Source organism: Clarias gariepinus, chromosome 18, assembly GCF_024256425.1.
Source record: "Clarias gariepinus isolate MV-2021 ecotype Netherlands chromosome 18, CGAR_prim_01v2, whole genome shotgun sequence".
In the NCBI taxonomy this organism is placed as follows: domain Eukaryota; kingdom Metazoa; phylum Chordata; class Actinopteri; order Siluriformes; family Clariidae; genus Clarias; species Clarias gariepinus.
In genome coordinates, this window is record NC_071117.1 from 15234173 (window position 1) to 15256449 (window position 22277).

A 22277-nucleotide genomic window follows, 5' to 3' on the forward strand; every position below is an offset into this window, starting at 1 on the left:
ATCTTTTTTTAAATTATTTTAAATCATTTTTACTATCTATCTATCTATCTATCTATATATAGAGAGAGAGATAGATACTGTAGATAGATAGATAGATAGATAGATAGATAGATAGATAGATAGATAGATAGATAGATAGATAGATATAGAATCATTAAGACTTTTGCTCTTTGGATGCACTTTAATAATGGTAAATTGTGTGCTCTTGTTGAGTATAGGATGCTTTTAATACTGGATCAAACCTTGGAGGAGACTATTCTGTTGTCGGGGAACCTCTGAGGGATGTAGGCCTCAGTGCCGGGGGGTGGCACTTTCTGTCCGATATACACTGTCCTGCTGTCCACCCAGTTCTCCTCCCCTGCACACTGTACACACACAGAGAGAAAGAGAGAGTTATTCATTTACTTACTCGCTAATAAGATCTTTCTTCCATTCATCTTCTTTCCTTCTGAGATTGACTCTGTTAAAGCTCTTGTGAGTAATGAAAGCTATGACCTACACAGCTGCACTTCTACAAAATATAATTCACCCAATTAAAGACTGGATAACATTTCTCTCTTAAAAGCCAATGATCATTAAATTACCCCCAAAGAGCTTAATTATATCAGAAAGTTATATTTGAATCATATTGCTTTTGAAGTGCTCTTTTTAGTGCCACGCTTGATGCCGCTCGGATATTCCCAGTAAAGCTCTCGCTAAAGACTCCGATGGCGATCTCAGACTTTATACAGTACGTCACTGCCTGAAAGACTGACCCTCCAGTTGTTGCCACAAAGCATAGGGCATAGGAAACAAAACATTGGCTTAAAAATGTCCATTTACAATGTCTTGCATTAGTATTCACAACTTTTACACATTATGTCTTGTTATAACCTGGAAATTACAAGTACAAGAAGCATTCAAGTCAAGTTCAATGCTCTTTCACTAGAGCTTGGATACCAGCAAGGTAGAAAGTTTTCCATAGTAAACCGGAGCCATGATCAAACTCGTTTCACGATGCTTGGCCTCCCAGGAACTCCCTTAATGACCCACACATGTGGAAACGGCTAGAAGCAAGGTCATAACTGTATGAATCTTCACAAAATAGCCCAAAACATTAAAGATAACTACATTTAAGTTACCAAATTAACTAAATTCGTGTTTTTGAGAAGCCAACAGAAGATGATTGAATCCACGCAATGCCACAGCCATTCCTAACAAGGACAAAACTAACGATTTTGTGAGGTCATATATGCACAAGATGAAAGGTAGTACTTTCCTCTTTGACTTCAGCTGCACCTAAATAGACACCACTGCTAGCTTTATGTATCTAAGTGGAAGCATGAGTGAGTCGACACCCTTCTGGATTGGAAGCTGGGGTGTGATTATGGAGAGCTACTGTAGCATTTCTTCATTCCTTGCGGCTCGTATCAATTAGATAAATAGTTGAATGGCAGACAATCTGCAAGCGCATGATTTCAATACGAATAGACCTGTTCCTGAAAAACCCCAGAGGCTGCTAGAGACAAAAACAAAATCATGAACACCAACAAAGTTCTTGAACAAGTCAATATCCTAAACTCCCAAAGAGTTTATTAGTCAAAGAAGCATTCCTGGCCTCAGCAACATATTCCTGGAGCCACTACAGAAATGATTGAAATTGATATTGGCTGGGGGAAGACGAAAGAATGGAGTCGCTTCAGAAACTAAAAACGTCTCTGAGTGAAGTCATTAGTGAACCAATAACTCTTGCGATGTCCTCGACTGCTTTGCAGTCTCCTGTGAATGATGACCAGCTCTTACATGGGAGCCAATTAGAAGAGCCAGAAGACAATAAGAGCTCATTGTAGGCACCAGAACAGTTAAAATATAGCTGGGAAGAAATCCAATAATGCATGATGATGCTTGGCAACCAACAAACAAGCACGGCGAGTTTAGCGTAATAGTGCGGTTGTCTTTGTAATTAGAAAGTGAATTATCGTTTATATATTTATCGGATCAGATCTGTAAGACAGACATCGTCTCTGATGTTCTCACAACAAGAATCTGGTTAAAACGGATACAACTAATGTGAACATTTATAGTCAAGGCTTTAATTCACACCAACATTAGCACGCCACTCTTGATTGGAAAAGCAGTGCAGCTCAGCATGAAAGAACAATTTCAACCCGTTAGGATCTCGTAAACTTCTCCATTCCAGAGCGTTTTTTTATTTTTTTTTAAACGATTGGCTTCATATGGGGTGTAGTGGTTAGCACTGTCGTCCTGCACCTCCAGGATCCGGGTTTGATTCCCAGCCAGGCTCGATTCCCGGCCAGGCTCGATTCCCGGCCAGGCTCGATTCCCGTCTCTGTGCGCATGGAGTTTGCATGTTCTCCCCGCGCTTGGTGTGTTTCCTCCGGATACTCCGGTTTCCCCTCACAGTCCAAAAATATATGTAGTTTAGGTTAATTGCCATTCCCAAATTTGCCGTAGTGTGCGAGTGTGTGTGTGTGCACCCTGCGATTGATTGGCACCCTGTCCAGGGTGTACCTCGCCTCATGCCCTAAGCCTCCTGGGATAGGCTCAAGGTCCCCGCGACCCTGAATACAGGATAAAGCGGTATAGAAGTGAGTGAGTGGCTTCATATGGCTTTTCTTCCATTAAACTTATTCATCGTTTCGCATTCCTCCTGCATGAATAGTAATGTTCCTATGGGATTTCCAGGGTTTCCTGGAAAACCTGAAAGCGTGGGAGTCTGGACAGGAAGTTTTAGAAATGACTCATTTCTCGGTAAGAGTTTGTATGTGCACGTGATCTGCGAAGAAATCGGACACAGTTCGGGATACAGTGATCACATCCAATATGATATAATGGAAGCAGACAAGCAGAGAGAGAAAAAGAGAGAGAAAGAGAGAGAGAGACTGAAGTAAGGTCAAAGCTGGTCAGTGAGGCTCTTTTCTCATAATCAGGGTCTAATCTTGCCTTCCAGTATAAAACCACACATGTTTATTGTTTACACAGACAGCCTAATGCTGTTTTGTCTAAGTCTGATACTTTAGGGGATTAAAATATCACATCAAAGCATATTTGGTTAACCAAAGGATTGGTTAAGCACATCAACCAAGAAAACAGAAAAGAGTCACACTATATTATAAGTCTTTAAATTAAGTACAAAACATAGCATTACAATTAATATGGTGTAATTCGGCCTTTCATGAGGAAGAGCTACAAATTTATCTTTATCGGCTTTAGCCTATATACAATGGAACCGTGGATTATGAGCAAAATTCGTTCCGGAAGTGGGCTCGTATTCCAAAACAATTGTAAACCAACTCAAATTTTCCCATAAGAAATAATGGAAACTAAAATTATTCGTTCCACAGCCCAAAAAAATAAATACATGAAAGTAATTAATACAAAATATAAAGTAAAAATAAAACAAATTAGTCTGCACTTTACTTAAAAAAAAAAAGGAAAATCCTGACAGATAAGTGTTCCCATTTATCGCACAGGCACTGTCTGTCTGTGTGTGTGTGTGTGTGTGTGTGTGTGTGTGTGTGTTTGGGCCTGTCGTTATGTGTGTGTGCGCACGCATAATTTAACACTATGATCAACTAAGTGTTTCAATGTTTATGAAGTAATTCAGATAAAAAAAATATATTTTAATTTTAAAAATAAAAAAGTTAATTTATAAACCGTATGTAGCGTCAACAAAAAGATTTCGGCTGGTCAGTGTGTGTTTAAATCGCATTTGCAATTCAAATTATGGGCAGCAGGGGCCTCATGACAAACTGCTCCTTTAATTCCATTTCAGTAATTTAGAATTAAACGTTGTTCCACATTTAACAAATATACTGTATATTTTTACACACACACACACACTGTTCTATAGTCACATACTCATATGTCAAAAACACATATTAACGAGAAATGAGGTTAGTTTGAAATCGGGTTATAGCTTTGTTGTGTCGGCACTGTGCCCTAGTTTTAAAGACACTCAGATTACGTGCGCACCGTGTTCACACACACACACACACACACACACACACACACACACACACACAGAGAGCTCTACCTACCAACTGACTGTCCAAACGGCTATACTTACACACGTCTTGGGTGCCAGCTGAACTTCACCCACCCACTCAGACACACACGCAGATAAACACAACCACAGAAACACACACACACATACACGTGTGTGTTTTTGGCCAATATAGAATTTATCTTTCATTCATTTTCACACCATACGGTCTGTGCTGTATAAAAACAACCCTTACACCTATCACTAAAGTACACACATTTATTTCTTCTCTTTCTAAAAACGTACGTGTCCTCGAAAGCTCTGCGATTTTCAATTCCTGCGTTAAACCCTCATAAGATGTTAATAGTTCAGTTAAGCATTTATTGGATTGAAAAACGTGCGATCGAGAGCTCCAGCGTGGGCTCTAGTGAGGCTAAAAGCAGCAGGTGGAGTTGCTTTGAGTTTCAATCACCAAGGAATGACTTTGGAGCTTGAAATTGAATTTGAGAAGCGTGACGTTAAAATGGGCGAGGGCCGAGCTCTCTCTCTCTCTCTCTCTCTCTCGTGTGAAGTACAGAGAGCCCTGTGTTTACATGCATTAAAAAATATATCAGAGCGTAATTTCCGTAAAACAACCAAACACAACAACATGAGACCGGACCGGACCGGACCGGACCGGACCGGACCGGACAGGACCGGACAGGACCGGACCGGACCGGACCGGACCGGACAGGACAGGACAGGACAGGACAGGACGATCTGGCAGACGGTCATGTCTGAAACCTGATACACAAACAGACATGCATTAACACACAGACAGCCGAGCTTTTACTAACAGACAATATAGAAGCTTACGACAGCAAAACACCATGATGACGAGAACGAAGTAGATCATGTTACTGACTGTATGAACATCAGCAGATGCGTGTAATTAAGTCACGTGGCCAAAGCAAATGTGCGTGGTCATCTCTTCATGCTGTTTGTTTGTTCACGTTCATGTGGTTTGCTACATCTAACTCTAACTGACACTGCTGGGATTAAAGCAATGTCTTAATCTTTCTCAAAAAAATTTGGGAAGAGAAGTCACTGCTTTAAAATCTCCACAACTATCATCTCGAAATGTGGAAATAAAGCACAGAGCTTGACTAATAACTTCGTATTGTTATTTAAACAAAACTGCATTCTAGTTGACTCCACATACTGTACAGTCATGTACAGTACGCAGATGATCTACAGTTTTTGTCGGACAAGCAATCCGAGAACAGCATCACTGTACGCCTTACACACAACCTCTGGTACTTTCCCTGCATAACTTATAAACAAGACTGAAAATGTTGGTGCCAGGAGGCAAAAGCGTATTAGTCTGAAAAAAGTAATGTTCGAGGGGTGTTCGATGTTCGATGAAATGACTCGTGAACCGTGTTGAGGCACGTTACTTTTTAAAGTGACTAATTACATTACCAAATTACTGTCTTTAAAAAGTAAACAGTTACATTACAGCGTTACTTTCTGATTAAAGTAACTAGTTAGAGTATTTCTCCACCGCAGAAATTAAAAACTCCTTTGTGATTCCTCATGCATGTTGTTTTAGTCAGGACCTTTATAATTATTCCACCATCATCACTCAGCGAAGTTTGGCCCATAATCTGTTAACTACTAATACCCCTATCTGAGCTATGCGGTTTCGCGCGGTGGCCGTAAGTACCGTTCATCATAATTCATCGCGAGTTCTGGCGCTGTGATTATGTTTCCATCTTTTTCGCATGAAAGCTCGCGGACCTTGCAGAACTTCGCGGAACGTCGGGCGGTCACTCACAGCGACTCACGGTGCCTAAAACCGCTTCTTACCGCGAGTCAAACCACATGAGTGAGATAGGCGTATAACAGCAGGAATAACAGAGGGCGGTGCGGGTTATCGGGGGAGGGGCCTGTAGGACGACTTACACACACACACTAACAGATTTACTGCTGTCTGGCTCACTGATTACGTAAATTGTCTGAATATCGAATTACATTTTTGAAAATATAACTAAATAACTGGGTACTTAAATGGCGGACCTAACGCGTTAGATTACTAGTTACATCAAAAAAAGCAATCCAAGTACTCTATCAACAAGTACACAATCAACACTGCTCGTGAATGAAGCCGTGAAACCGATTGACATTTACAAGCTCCGTACGGTGATTTCCACATTTCCACATGTTCAGGCCATTAAAGGTTACCTTCGTGGGTCCTTCAGGGTTCCTATTCTAGATCAATGGATTTCCATGACACTTTTACAAGTCTTCTTGGAGGCTCTTTAACCCAACACCCTCTGCGTTAGGACTGAGCATACAGAAGGCATTGACAATGTAAATAAATATTTTAATTTTAATTCTCATATTTATTTCCTATTACTATTCTTAGTCTTCTATTTTAGGTCACGAGCAGTTGCCTAAGCATTTCACTGCATATCGTACTGTGTATGACTGTGTATGTGACAAATAAAATTTGAATTTGAATTTGAGCATAATATAACAAAAACAAAAATATTATATTGTGATTCCTAAAAATTTCTACTAAATATTATCGTTGAATTAAAATAATAAAAAATAAAACCGATAATTTATGCAATGCATATAAACATGAAAAACCTTTCAAATTAGTTAAAATGCTATTTTTAAATCAATTTATAATTATTGTAACTTTAAAAAAAAAGAAGGGAGAGATATAATAAACCTAAATTAATAATCAGTATGAATCCATGGGCTCAACCTTCCTTGTATTAACAGTCCAGGCTGGTGGAGATGGTGTGATGGAGCGAGGGATGTTTTCTTAACGCACACGCACACACACACTGGACCTCTTAATACTGCAACCATCCTGGCATGATTTTAATGGTATATTCCTGCTGATCATGTGCATCCCACCATCTTCTATCATCTTAATGCATCATGTCACAAAGCCCAAGGCCAAAGTTGATCAACTGCTTAATGATTAAACTTCTTTTTCTTTCTTGTCTTTCAGCTGTTCCCTTTCAGGGGTCTCCACAGCGAATCATCTGCCTCCATCTAACCCTATCCTCCGCATCCTCTTCTCTCACCCCAACTAACCTTCATGTCCTCTCTCACTGCATCCATAAATCTCCTCTTTGGTCTTCCTCTAGACCTCCTGCCTGGCAGTTCCAACCTCAGCATCCTTCTACCGATATATTCACCATCTCTCCTCTGAACATGTCCAAACCACCCCAATCTGGCCTCTCTGACTTTATCTCCAAAACATCTAACATGGGTTGTCCCTCTGATTAAACTCATCGACTCTTAATGCTCAGAGGACAATAGAGACACTTTCTGATCATGTTGCAGAGGTACAGATTGTACATCCGGGACGGGGCTTCAGTCTGGTCTCATCTGTATTCTTTCCTTTATCTCACTGTTTGTGTATCTCTCCATCTCTTCCTCTCTCACTATGTGTGAAACAGGAACTCAGGGTCTTGTAGTTCTGCAGATCTGCGTGCCCACACATACAGAAAGAGTGCATGGTAACCCTTTCACCTCACACCCACGCTTTCAGAAGCTAATGCTCACACATTTTTACACATACACACACTACAGGGGCTGCTGTGGCCTTGAAGGAAGCCAACCGTTTCAAGGATGTGATCAGTGTACTGTATGAGCAGGGATCCATGCCGAGTGTAAAAACCACAAAGAACATACAGAACAGACTTGAGACATGACCTTAATGCTACAGTACGAGGAGCTAAAATAGCATACGGTGTTTACACAACCTAGACAGTCGAACAAAAAAATTAAGAAAGAAAAAAAAAACATGCTGCAATATATTGCTGCGTATTGGAAGTATGGAAGTTAAATCATACTCAAGTACTGAAAAAGGGAAAAAAGTGGTTTTACTTTCTGTTTACGTCAATAACAAAGTAATTTACTGTATGACAAGTCACATTCCATCCATATCAGTACGCCAGAGCCATGAACGGACTGCGTGCTTCCTGTCTGAAACGCTGGCCTCCCAGGAACCCCTTTAATGGCACAGACATACAGAAATTGCTTAAAACGAGGTCACAATGAAGTTATTCGTCGATATTCAAAGATGCTCAAGCTACCTCATCCGAAATCATCAATCACGCCTGTACTCTTTAAAACGTTTGCACTATTCAAGTCTTATCGCCGTACTGCGCTTGAGGTCTTTTGTAAATGTCAACCAATTCTAATCGAGTCCCGGTTTGACTTGAACACCTCTTCTATTACTGTATGTCTAAAAATAGTCGGCATGGTAGGAGACTTGCTACCTCCAAAGATCTGGAAGGTTGTTAATTTCACACCCTGCGTGTTAACGCGAGTATAAAAAAAAGACCGCTGAGAGGTCTGGTCATCTGATCGCTGGCCCGCATTAGAGCCGGAGGATTTACAGCTCAGCATCGCGCTACTGTAAGCGCCTGAGCGGCTTAGACACACTAGAGAGTGCAGGAATGTTGGGAGGAACTGTGAGAGCAAAAAGGAAAAGTGACGCTCAAAGTGTCAGCTTTCATTAAAATTCGTCGCCTTTTATCATGACAACCCTGACAAATACGCTTCGAGCTCGTCATTATATAATACGCTCGGTAACGTTTGCCTTTTCTTGGCCTGAGATCAAAGTTTCACATCGAACATCTAACCGAGAAAGGGAAAAGCAGCATTTATTTATTTGATGAAAGAGTTGCACGTCTGTGCGGGCTTTGCCTCCCAAGCCAGTGGAAGATAAAAGGATGACATCTTGGAAATAAATAATAATGTGAGCGTCATTAGTCAAAACATACACCGTCTTTTCCTTGCTCATGAAATATGAAAGATGGAGATTAAAAGTATATTAAAGATGTAAACACTAAAAACTGTTATTATAACAGCTGCTGGAGGCTAATTTGCATAAATTATGGTAAATGGTAGCCTTTTTTAATAATTACTACATTTAAGTAATAGGTCCATAATAATAATAATAATAAGTATTATTATTATTATTATTATTATGAAAAAAAAGGGAAAAAAAACATTGTGAATACTTAACTAAATATAAAATGAATCATTAAAAAAAAGCATGAGTTTATACTTTTTTTTATTTTCCTTTCCTGTTATTCACTCACTCACTCGTCGTCTATACCGTTTTATCTTATATGCAGGGTCGCGGGGGTCCTGGAGCCCATCCCAGGAGACTTAGGGCACAAGGCTGTGTACACCTTAGACACTACAGACAATTTGGGAACGCCAGTCAACCTAATCTGCATATCTTTGGACTGTTGGAGGAAACCGGAGCACTCGGAGGAAACCCACCATGCACAGGGAGAACATGCAAACCCTTGCACACAGACCGGAGACGGGAATCGAGCCCAGAACCTGAAGATGCCATTGTGGCACCTCTTGACCTACACATTCTTTTATTCTTCTTTAACAATGTGAATGTTACTTTTAATACATTAAATATGACCTTCGTGATACAAAACCAAAACAAGGTGTGGAGCTTTAGCCGGACATGACCTGTGTCTCGTGTACAAAACCATAATCTCCTCAGCTTGAGGACTTAAGGTCAAGGTCAGGCCAGTCATACAGTAAAGACCTGCAGGGACTGACTCAGGGTCAGTTCGGTGTCTAAATAGCTACAGTCCATATGGAATGGATTTGGCTCAGCTTCCCAGAGCACAAACAGTGCCAAGGGGCTTCTAGGGGTGCCAGTGGAGGTATAATAATGATCAGGTGTGTGGCAGAGATCTGGCAACCTCAACAAACCTGATCATGAGGCCAGTTAACAGGCTAAGTGTGAGCTCACAGACGCAGGTGTGATTATCAGTACCAAAGGGCACGTATATCTAACTAAATAATAATTTACATGGGTCGATGAATGTGGAAGTGCGCGATCATATACAGTACGCTCCTTCCTTGCGCAGAGCGGTAAAGATAATATCTCACTCTAATCAGATCACGTATTCCCAGATTATGATTCAGGTGCAGTACTTCCAGTTGAGATTACATTCCCGTGTACGACGACAACGCAATATTCAGAACGTGCTAATGAAATATTCATCCACAGCCTCAAAACCTCACTGCGCATCCAGTCCTCAGGAATTTAATAACATCCTGCGATACGTATGGATCGCTATTACTGCAAATGACGACTGCGCAGATCGTCGATACGCACCGCACGGAGCGTTATATAACCTTTAATCCTCCACGTTTCCATTTTATTTCCAGATTTAAGCTAACACTGGATCAGGTTTTGCGGGGATTAACAAAGCTAACAGCTTTACTGGACATAGTAATGGCAATACTACTGTCATAGTTGTGTGGTGTCGGTTCTAGAAGTATTGGCACTATTGGTAAAAAATTAATTAAAAAAAAAATAAAAAAATATATATTTGTGGTGTAGAAAAAAAAACCCTTTGTAGTGTGTCTGAGTTTTACAGGGTTTTTAAAAAGAGTGTTGCTGGTACTATGCGGTAACAAAAACCTGTATTTCCCAGCGGGTATAAAAGTCTCGAAGATGTGGGATGTATGATGGAATAATCTACAGTTTAATCTTTTAAAACTGATTAAGATTAAATAACATCTTAAGGACGCGTCTGCATTCAATCTGATCTTATCTTGCGCTTTCAGCTTGAGGTTTCGGCACTTTGCAGGTAACCCAACACCATTTTCTATTTCGGGCGTAAATATTATTTTGGTTCAGAGTTTTTTTTGGGGCTTGGATTGGAGAATTGGAGTATATTTTTAGTTGGAGATGCAAAAACATGAGAACAGATATCATCAATGTGTTATGAAGAAGGATTATGTCATGTTCTCTGTAAACGACTGATTATAGATCGATGCGAGGTTACACAGAGGGCACAGTGAAAACAGATGGGAAAGGTGTTAATATTTCATGCGAGGAGTGCCAGCAGTGAGGTCCGATCTCATTCAAGTCAGACAGCACCGTGAACCATTAACCATGTCGTCATCGCTAAAGATAACATTTCGGCGCAAGCAAGCTGATCGGATTAATCCAACAAGATATACAGTATACCCTGAACCTCATCGGCATTAACATGGAACAAACCGTTGCCATCGTAAAATAAAAAAAGGATCTCAGCGTTTTTTAAAAGAAAGTGGAGCACGGGCACAGAAATCAGTCCAGCATCTGCTCCATCCTACACGCTGATAACTGGCATAAAATATAGGCCTGTTCTAACACAACCCACACACATCCTGCCATTGATTCAACCAGAGCCCTGATAGCATTCTACCATTCTCTTTCTGTGGGTGACTCATCACTGCATTATTCCCTCCGCCGTCACTGCTGATAAACGATATCTCTACTGTCCAGTGAGCTAGTCTTCAATGACCGGAGCCTAGGTTACATCTGAATAGGCTTGGATAGGCAGGTGCAATGATGGTTGGCCTGGCGACGCTTATGCTTTCAATCTTCTGATACACTGTGGGAGAAATTTTGTGTGCAGAAAGAGGGGTTTGGACATAGCCAAGGAGTTTTAGGACGAAGAATCCTGGAGAAATAGAAGTTGATAAACGTTTTTTCTTTTTTAAACAACACTTAAAACAAAACAAAGATTTCTAATACAATACCTAAACAACCAAATAAAATGTTTATTTTTAATGATATAACGCTACGCAAGCAATAACTTCGAGCAACTTAAAGCAGGAATTTAAAGCAATGCATAAACAAAAAGATTTAACACAATCCTCGAAAGAAACCAACAAAAAGATTTTAAAAAAATGATCAAAACAAAGTGAAAAGGGGTTTTAAACGATGCTTAAAGAAACCGTTTCAAGCAATTAAACAAAATGTGCCAACACAAAAGGATTTCAAAGAATCCTTAAAACAAACAAAAACATCATCAATAAAAATGATCAAAACAAACTACCAAAAAGTTATAAAATGATATCCAAGATAATTTAAAACAAAAAGTGAAAATTAGTTTTATGACCCGCAAAAATACTGAAAACAAATCAAAAGTTACAATACTTATAGCTAGAGATTAAAAAAACCATACACATACCAAACATAAAGCCCGAAACACGTTTTAAATTAAATTATTTAAATATTTTGAATTTTATGATGAATTCATGAGCATGGTTCAGTCTAATTTCTAAGCATAACAGCTGTGCCACATGTGCACTGACTAACAACATGAACACTTTAGATTCCCAGAGGTCTGACAAACTATGCGTCAAAAAGTAGAGAAGGACTGAAATAGTGACCGTCAATAATTTATTTGTTTAGTTTTTTTTATATATATATATATATATATATATATTATATATATATATTTTAACTACAAACTTTTTTTACTTGCTATTTAACCCTTAATGAGATTCATTTAGAAATATACTTGTCTGAAGAATTAACAATGAAAATAGATATTTGATCTGATTCATTGTTTTTCACACATATTTACATGCATACAAAACATGTGCGCATATTATCCACCTATGCAAAACACACTAGCACTAATGCTACTGGTTGATTAAGGTCTAAGATTTAGTTAGACACTACATCATCTGTTCTCTAACAGTATGCAGAAATCTCACACACTCTTTAACTGGAGTCCTGGTAGTTACTGTTAAAACAGCCAGAGGCTTCAAATCCTACTCGAACGTCCTTCTTGTTAACAGCCTGTAAAAGAAAGTCTGGTCATCTAACAGGAAGTTGAGTCAGTGAGCACTCTCCAGCTGTGCTCTCCATCTGTGTGGTCATCCATTTCCAGAAAGACAAAGACAGAAAGAAAAGAGAGTGAGAGTGACTGAAAGAGTGAGCGAGAGAGTGAGCGAGACAGACAGACAAAACGTCTGAAAGCCATGCTAACTTTAATTGATCCAGCTCTCTCAACCTATAATGGTCCCCTCTTAGCATTCTTTGCCATTTGCTGCTGTCTATGTCATAACCCGATGCAATTAGCATGCTAGCTCTAAGTCAGTCATGGGCTTGCTACCTCTCTTGGGGGCGGGTTGATGTCAGACTGATGTTTTCAAGTGCACATAAAATATTGAAGCACTCCGAGCTGGCATCCATTATCGTAAAGCACTGATGTCTTTTTAAAGGTTTATCACTGGGCCACACATTAACAGCAGGCTGAGGGATGTAAGTCGATAGAAAAATGCTGATCGGTACATGCCAATGCTGGTTTACAGCGAGGTTAAAATAAAGGGTATAAAGAGTTTATGAAGCTGATGTTAGATTAATCGAAGTAAACATGTGAGGCCAAGTAATTAAACTTGGGTAAAAATCCATGATCTGGCATGTTTTCTTTTTTTGCCACAAATGAACCTAGCCAGTCTGGACATGCGTGATTTGGTCCGGAGTTCTTGTTTGTTTAAACTCTGGTTCCGGACTGAATCTATTATTAACCTCATTCCATGGAAACAAACGGAAACTCATGGGACATCCTGAGGAGTAGAAGAAATGAACTACAATTCCACTTAAAAATAAAATAAAAAAAATCCATGCATACAATAAACTGCAGACAACAATGTAAATGTTAAGTCTATCAACTTTATGCTTGAGATTTCCTTATTATTGTCGTTCTTTTTTTTTTTAAATTGTTTTTGGCACACATTTTAATTAATATACAGTAGATTAGTACTGTGTAATGTTAGAGCTTGATGAACGATGAATGAAGTTCAGGAAAAAAAAGGTTTTCATTTTATTAAAAAATGTATAATACCTGAAATGCTGAAAACTAACCTTCGCTAACAATCGCTTAGGATCATTTGTTGTACTTCATAAATCCATGAAATAATAATGCTTCCTAAAATGTCGTGGTTTGAATAACTGCATGCAATTAATGACAATTTATATTTTTAATTTTCATTTGATGTATGCACCGTCAACTTGGATTAAAAACAAAGGACAAAAAGGAATATGAAGGCCGTTCAAGTCGGGACTTTTGATTGTGCAGAATAAAGGAACACAGTTATACGAGTAAAAACTCCATTTGTGTCTCTATATACTGTAATCTTCCGTTGCACTAATGCACTTATCCCAGTGTTTCACAAGTGCTTGGACATCACGAAGGTACAGTAGAAACTTCTCAGTATGCCGGAGCCATGATTGGATTGTCCACTTCATGACTGGAACGCTGGCCTACCAGAAACTCCTTAAATGGCCTAAACATGTGGTAATGGCATAGAGTGGGGTCAGACCTGTACGGGTGATGTGGACAAGTTCCTGAAATGTGCAAATTGTGCTGGTGGATGACTGAGTGTGACTTCTTTTAGTTTCTTTTAATCAGTTTTTTATACATTAGCTCACGAGAAATTTTATCTCAAGTGCCTGTTTGTCTTGAACATACTTGGTATTGCAAGTAACCAATAGCTAACAGATACTCGTTAGTGCTACAGTACACTACATACATTATTACACTTCATTGTTATGTCACACCCCATATACTAAGCATACAGGACTGGGGCTTAGCCATGTGTGAATTCCTGAATAAAGATAAATTTTAACTTCCTGGAGTATAAAAATTGTGTTAAACATCTGCAATAACAAAAAAAATAAATAATAATAATTACTGTAAATAACTATATAAAAATCTAAATAAAAAAATGTTGTATTTTCTTTGCTTATAGAAAAAAACTATTTTCTCCTTCAATGGTTTTTGCAATTTAAATGCACAAGGTATCTTCTGTACCACTCTTTTGTTTCTTGTATACTACTACATCTTTATAAATTATAAGTCGAAGATGAGCCTACAAAAATCTGACAGCCATTATCAGGCATAATGAAGTCATCAATGACCTTTTGCTCAAACCAAGTCACTTTCAGGTTTAACTCAAACTTCTTTAAACATAGTTTTGCCTTTTGTCTTGTGAGCTTCCTCTTCATGCTGTGATTTTTCCATGCCCATGACACATTCTTGCTCATTAAACGTCTGGGTCCTAATTTCTCTAAAGCTGTCATGTGACGGTGTGCATTAGAAGAAGCGCTTCATATAAAAACCCAATTAAATTTGACAACCTCTCTATTCAGCATTTAGCTCCAATTTAGCTGATTTTGTGGATCATTTTATCCCACTGTCAAACTACTAAAGACGCTCGGTTTAAAGGAAGTGAATTCGGTTCAAATTCATAGTGAAGGTTATAACAGAATTTTGTATTTAGTCAGAACTAATGGTTTAAGCACCCTGAAGCTGAGCTCTCCATCTGGACTGGCATGTGACATTTCCTTAGGGCTTTGAGCAAAGATCACATGCCCACTCGCGCTTGTCTGTTGCTCACATTTTAAAAATGTGACCAGCGGCGTGGGGTCTCACATACACACACAAAAAATCCATTATGTGGTGCTGTCTGGTGCTACTAATCTATGGCCAGACCCCCAGGCAGTGATGTGTAATCATGCAAGTTAAGGATTTTTAATAAACCCTTAAAGTAAAAAGAGTGTTAAAGGAACAATCTGAGATGTAAATCTTCTTATAAAGTTTTTGTAAAAATATACTAATAACCCTCTTACAACAACATGTACACTCTCTAAGCTAGAACACTGCTTTCACACTAGGCACAATCGATCCATACCGCTCCCGGGAGCAACCGGTTCCGCCTCACCCGCTGGCCAGCGTTCACATTACTACTATTATTGTCCGTATTTGGGTATTCACTCTCCGATACAGCAGGTGGCAGTATGCACCTAGTTGATTTTCATAACATTACAAACAGTGGTCCACTCGTTCGCATACGATTGGACTTTCTATTTGATCGATGAGTACGCAGTACAATGTTCGAGACCATCTTCCCAGGCACAATACGGAGTGTTCACATGACAAAAACTTGCCAAACTTTGGGGTCACTCCAGTACAGGCCCAAGTGCCTAGTATTATGAAAGCTTCCTTAAATTCTAGTGCACGAGGTGGTGCTTTCTGGATTGATTGGATTGGCTGGATGTTAAGGCCGTCCACATCACAGGAGGCTGTGTTTATGAGACTGTTGCTGGATTCTTTTCAGTAAACATGTAAGGTGCTGTAATTGCAAAGGAAATGCTGGAGACATAAGATACTTGTCTCTGTCTAGACTGTGAAAAAAAATGCCTTTGAATATTCTGCTGCAAAAGTAAAAAAAAGTCACTTCTGAAGCAAATTAATTCCTGACGTGCTCAAACAGGCTGTCAAAATATTTTTTTTAAATATCACAAATTTTCACACCTGATGTTTTACAGCGGAATTTCCACATTCAGCCCAGGTCACTACATTCATATGGATATTTACTATAATTATCCAGCCACTGTAATTAAACCTGAACCATTCCATCTTGGGCAAATACCAAGCATGCAATAGTATCTCCATGGCAAATTTCACATTACTTCCCGTCGATGACTCAGACTCCTTCTGCGCCTCTGCGCCTCTGACCTCCTTCCACAGGTACCCATCATGATCATGCACAGATTAAGCAGCCTGCTTGATGCTTTGTGAGCAACACTAATTAGCCTAGTTCCGTGATAAGGGAGTTGCAGAGCAGCTCATCTCCGGCAGAGACACGGAGAAAGTGAACGAGCGTCACGTACAAATGAACAGAATCGAACCTTTACTGACTGGGCTGACGTCTACAACAATATAAGCTGTATTAGCCTGTTCATGACTCAGCAAATTCCAACATGTGGCACAAACAACTGGCTGTGCTTATATATTTATTTATATAGAAGTTGTCGTGACAGAATATTTAAGAAAGATGCCAATCAGAAACAGGAGACAAATACCAAGTTTTGATGTTTAGAGAATGTGTAAAAAACTAAATAATTGTAATTATAGAGCAAAACAACTGTAATGAAAATTTGTTACAGCTTTAAAAGTACATCAACTGTTTAAACTACATCATGCACATTGTGTATGCATGTAGTTTCAGCTTTGTATACAAAAGACCGAACACGTCTCCAAGGCCGGTAATAATGTTTATGAGCAGGAGGCCACAAAGCTGGCTGAGATTAACGACCCTCTTATCGCTGCGAGTCCTTTCCTGTGACGGTGTTAATTAAAATGCGGAGGTGGGGGTTTGGTAATCAAAGCCCCCCCAGGTGCCTTTTGTTCATAATCAGAAGTGGAGACACACTGATGCTCTAATAGATAAGCTTGCAGAGCTCGGTGATATCACCTTGATTATCCATCGCCGCTGTGTGTAATGTATTTGGACAGATACAGAAACTTTACTTATAGTTTATTGAAACAAGCGCACAATCAAGGTAATAAAATAATAAAATTGTTGCACTGAAACAAAATGGCTGTATTCTAACAAATTTAGCCACAGTACAACAACAAGCTAGCCAGCTCCCTAAACACAGCGCTGCACTAACAGTTAGCTTAGCTACTAGCAATTAGCTTAGCTACTTCTTAATGACAATCTATTTCACTTAAGCTAGGGAAAGTTGAAAATCTTGGTTTCTTTTTTTACTTCTAACATCAGATTGTGCCAGTTATGCAAGTCATGGTCGCTAGCTAGCCAACATTTGGCAAATATTATATCGTTTAAACAAGTAGTAAGGTCACTAGCTAGCTTGTTAACCCTAGACTACGTTTATTATTATGTAAACAATTACCAAGTTCAACAGCTAGCTATTATTTACCAGAGTATTATATTGAGTAAACCAGCAGTAAGGTCGCTAGCTAGCTGGCTAACATTAGGCTAAGTATTTTATTATGCTAGGTCCCTAGTTAGCTAACAAAAAATTTACCTAATAATTATTTTAGTAAAATATTAAGTAAACCATTTACAAGGATGCAGGCTAGCCGATTTTAGGCAAAGTACTAGATTATGCGAACCAGCAGTAAAGTCACTAGCTAGCTAGTTAAAATTAGGCTAAGTATTATATTGTGCAAACCAATAGGAAGGTTGCTAGGCAGCTAGTTAACATTAGGCTAAGTGTTATATTATGTAAACCAGAAACTTGTTTAACAGCTAGCTAAAATTAGGCTTAGAATTATTTTGTGTAAACCAGTAGCTAGGTAACTAACATTTGGCCAAGTATTGTATTGTACAGAGCAGTAATAAGATTGCTACAGAGTGGACAGCTTCAGATACCTCGGTGTTCACATCACACAGGACCTGGCATGGTCCTGTCACATCAACATTGTGGTAAAAAAGGCCCGGCAGCGTCTGTACCACCTCAGGCGCTTAAGAGACTTTAGACTGCCCTCCAAGGTGCTCAGGAATTTCTACTCCTGCACCATAGAGAGCATCCTGACGGGAAACATCACGACCTGGTTCGGGAACAACACCATGCAGGACAGACGAGCTCTACAGAGGGTGGTGCGATCAGCTGAGCGCATCATCCGCACCGAGCTCCCTGACCTGCACTCAATCTACACCAAGCGGTGCTGGACCAAGGCCAGGAAGGTCGTGAAGGACCTCAGCCACGCCAACAATGGACTGTTCACTCTGTTGCGGTCTGGGAAGCGATTCCGCTCCCTAAGGGCCAACACAGATACACTGAGGAGGAGCTTCTTCCCGCAGGCGATAAGGTCTCTCAACCACACCACTATGCAGAACTAACACAATATTCTCACAATTTTCACAATCAATCAATTAATCTTTATACATCCATGGACACTATGGACAACTCCACGCACATCACATCTACACTACATGTTTACGTTTACATTCTGGACCATTGCACAAAGACACTTTAATAACCTTTGCACAAAGTCACTTTTTCTATGCATATTTGCACACCATTATATTTCTATTTGTACAGCATATTTCTATTTTCAGTTTCTATTTTTAGTTCTATTTTTCCTAGTTAAATTTAATTTAATTTTTTTATTTAATTTTTTTATCGTATTTCTTTTATTCATATTTATTACTTATTATAAGCTTTAAATTCTCTTTTTAAGGTCACTGGCGGTCGTGTAAGCATTTCACTACATTACTAAGGTCACTATTTAGCTAATATTAGCCAAAGTATTATATTGTGGCAAACCAGTTTAAAGGTAATTAGCTATCTAGCTAGCATTAGGCTAATTATTATATTGTGTAAAGCATGAGTAAATATTATTAGCTAACTTAGCTAGTAAGCTAAAAGTTAGCTAACTCATGTGAAACTGTGAAAAAAATCTTATTTTCTCTATTCCTGGTTTTGCCTTAATAGCAATAATGTCTTAATGGTTAATGTAAGTTATACTGAAGTAAAAAATTAAAAATGATTTTCAGACATTTAATGCTTTACAAATTTTCCCTTCATCTTTAATCTGTTACTACACCTGTTAAGACCTCCATTCTGCAACATTCACACATTATGGGTAATTTAGGAAATGACAATCAATCTAATCTACACTCTTTGGGCTGTGGGAGGAAACCAGAAAACCAGGAGGAAACGCACCAAACATGGGGGAAACATGCAAACTCCGTGCACATAGAACCGCAAGACGGGAATTGAACCCGGGCCCTAGAGGTGCAATGCTACATTCCTTAATTACTAAGCCAATGTGCCGGCAAATAGAATTATTTATATATTTGTATATTTTTGTATGTTTGTCTGTCTAACGCAGCACTGAGATGTTTGAGGTAAATTCAAACTGCCTTCATGCTTTCTATGAGAGCGTACGGATTATCTGATATTAATCACTAAAGAAACCTAATTACCTGAGGAGGAATATTTCGCACTCTTCATTAAAATATGATTCATCGTTCAGCATTATTAGCCGTCAACAAAGCTTTGGCGTATTCATTATTATGCGTACATCCTGTTATCACCTACTGTACTGCTCCGATGGAAAAAAACAGAAACAAAAAAACACCACACATCATCTGCTTTATTCAGGCTGCTGTTGCGTGTGGAAAAATCTAAAGCAGCTGACTAACAGCAGGTTCTATATAAAAGTCTCAGCATGTCTGAATCATGCTTCAACAGCTGCCTTTGACTAGCACGCCGTCCATCCAGCATCTCAATACCGAACCCAGTGTGCGCTGTACCATTTGATAAGCCGATATATCATCTGCTCAGCTTGCTGTATCACACTGCGGGTGCAGACAAGTGACTGAGAGCTGAGAGAAAATAAGCAAATCAATCACTCTTCTTGTGCGAGAGGTGATGTTTCTTAAGAGCTTATATGGCGCTGTGCTTCTTCCATTGCAGAAAATCTTTGCAAGAGCTAGAAGAGACTTTTCTACCTGGCAATGATTATTCAGCAACCATTCATATACTTGTTTACAATCCTTTCCATCTTCGAAAATAAATAAGATCAAATATGCTGAATAAGTGTCTCAGAGAGAGGGAGAGTTATCTGATTAACAACCACTGCAGGAGACATTGTAAAGTCACTGAAATGCTTATTATACATTTATCCATCTAATCAACGCATGCCGAGTGTAAATCCTTCCTGTACGTATACACACTGCATTTTTTTAAATCCGCCTCACAAACATCCGTGGCTAATAGATGACACAGGATGAGTCTCATCCCATCCTCTATGCATACACCTTTAAATTCTTTCACTCCATCAGTGGAGCTTGAGCTTGGAGTCAAGCCTGGATTTGTTGAAATTGTTTTCAGGTGTGTTTTGAGTCAATCAAATAGTTTAAGATCATTTATGCAGGCTGCATATACAGTACACACACAGTACTTTTTACATAACCTACCTGCCAACCCCTTAAGTTTTTATTTCAAGTTAAGCTTGACCACATGATAGTATCACATGATTTAAGCTTTCTTGCAGTATTGCTAGTATAATCAGGATTTTTTTCAATCTTCTAAAATTTACTGGAATTTAGTATGTTCATAAATACTTATACATGTTTGGAAAACTGCTGACCTGTAATTATAAATGCAGAAAATATTAGGTGTTGTTCTCTACTAAATAAATAATGCTAAATTTAAGCATTGGCTAACTGTAATCCAGTCATGATTCAATTCATGACACCGGCTTTACCATATGGCTCTCAAAATATCATGCTCAAAAATGTAGTCCTTTTTTTCTGATTTACAAACAATGCAAAAACCATGCAGTTGGTTGCATTTTCGCATGCTCTCACTATATATTTTTCTGTGAGGTGGTGCAGGGATTAGGACTTTTGGTGTTTAAACTTTTTCAACTGTATTAAATGCCTGCTTAATAAAATGCTTTTTTTCGAATTCCCTATAATACGGAACACAGTCATAATGATGCAACATGTTACACCCATATTGCTTTCCAAGAAAGTACCAGAAATATTTCCCTTGGTTCTTAGAACAAAGCATATAAGGCTGAGCCTATGACTGTTATATTTTCTTTTTTAATCACGACAACAATTAACTGACATATTTGTACTAATAGTTTTTCTTTATTCTTTTCCTCTCTCTGAACCTAACTGTGTTATTGGCACGTTAACACTTATGCTAAATATTAGTATAATATTAGTATTAATAAGTAATATTATAATATTTAACATATCCTCCACACGTAATCCCAGTAAAGTCTCAGACTTGAACTATACACATGTTCAAAACTTAGACTGGAAATTCTAGAAGTTTAAAGTTTTACTCTCTAAATAAAAATATAAATACAGTATGGCACAAAAAAAAAATACTGTACTGTATATGCACGCTTTTATCAATCCTTCTACACCGAGCTCGTCTTAAATAATTAAATAGTTAATCTGCAATATATCTCAGTTTAAACCGAATTGTTATTTTTAGTCTAATTGTATTTTTTGTGACAAAATGTACAAAACGCATTTTCATTAGAATTTCATAAGAAATTGCTAACAGTCACAAAACTGACCTGCTTATTTCACTGCAAATTTTGGGACATCCTTTCAAAGAAAGTATTATAAACCCATCCCCAGCCTGGTAATCTCCCTTCTGTGAAGATGCTTTTGCTGGTCTTTACAGATCTAGCCTCTGAGATTCTTCTCCAGCTGGCCCCGTCAGACTTTATCCTAATGTGATCTGAATGTTACACAACAGTTAATCTAAAACTTCCACTTTTCTCAACTTCCCCTCTTAGTTTACAAAGAATCTAATTATCCAATACAAATATATTGTATATAGTTATACAACTATACAAAAGTCAGTGTAAGGATCTTTCCAATGATGGAAACTTCAAAGCACTTTCTAAGTCGCTTTGGATAAGAACGTCTGCCAAATGCCTGAATGTAAATGTAAGTCATGCTATCACACTCAAGTGCTTAAATGCTTATTTATATAGCACTTTTAACAATGTCATTGTCGCAAAGCAGCTACAGAATAATAACAGAAATATATGGAAATCTATTCCTATGTATTTATGACAGCAGAAAGAATTCCACACGGCACTAGTTTAACCCCATCTCCATCTCAAGTACGAGTAAAAACGGATGTCCTGCTGCAAATTATACC

General features: G+C 38.6%; 1 protein-coding gene across 3 annotated transcripts in view; it reads right to left on the minus strand.

The window, feature by feature from the left end:
* Positions 1-22277, minus strand: part of atp11a (ATPase phospholipid transporting 11A) — a 94026-nt gene that overhangs the window by 45841 nt on the left and 25908 nt on the right. For all 3 annotated transcript variants that reach the window (XM_053476820.1, XM_053476819.1, XM_053476821.1), the window contains exon 2: positions 243-365. In XM_053476820.1, coding sequence (XP_053332795.1) covers positions 243-365 — 123 coding nt within the window. The remainder of the gene's footprint in view (positions 1-242; positions 366-22277) is intronic.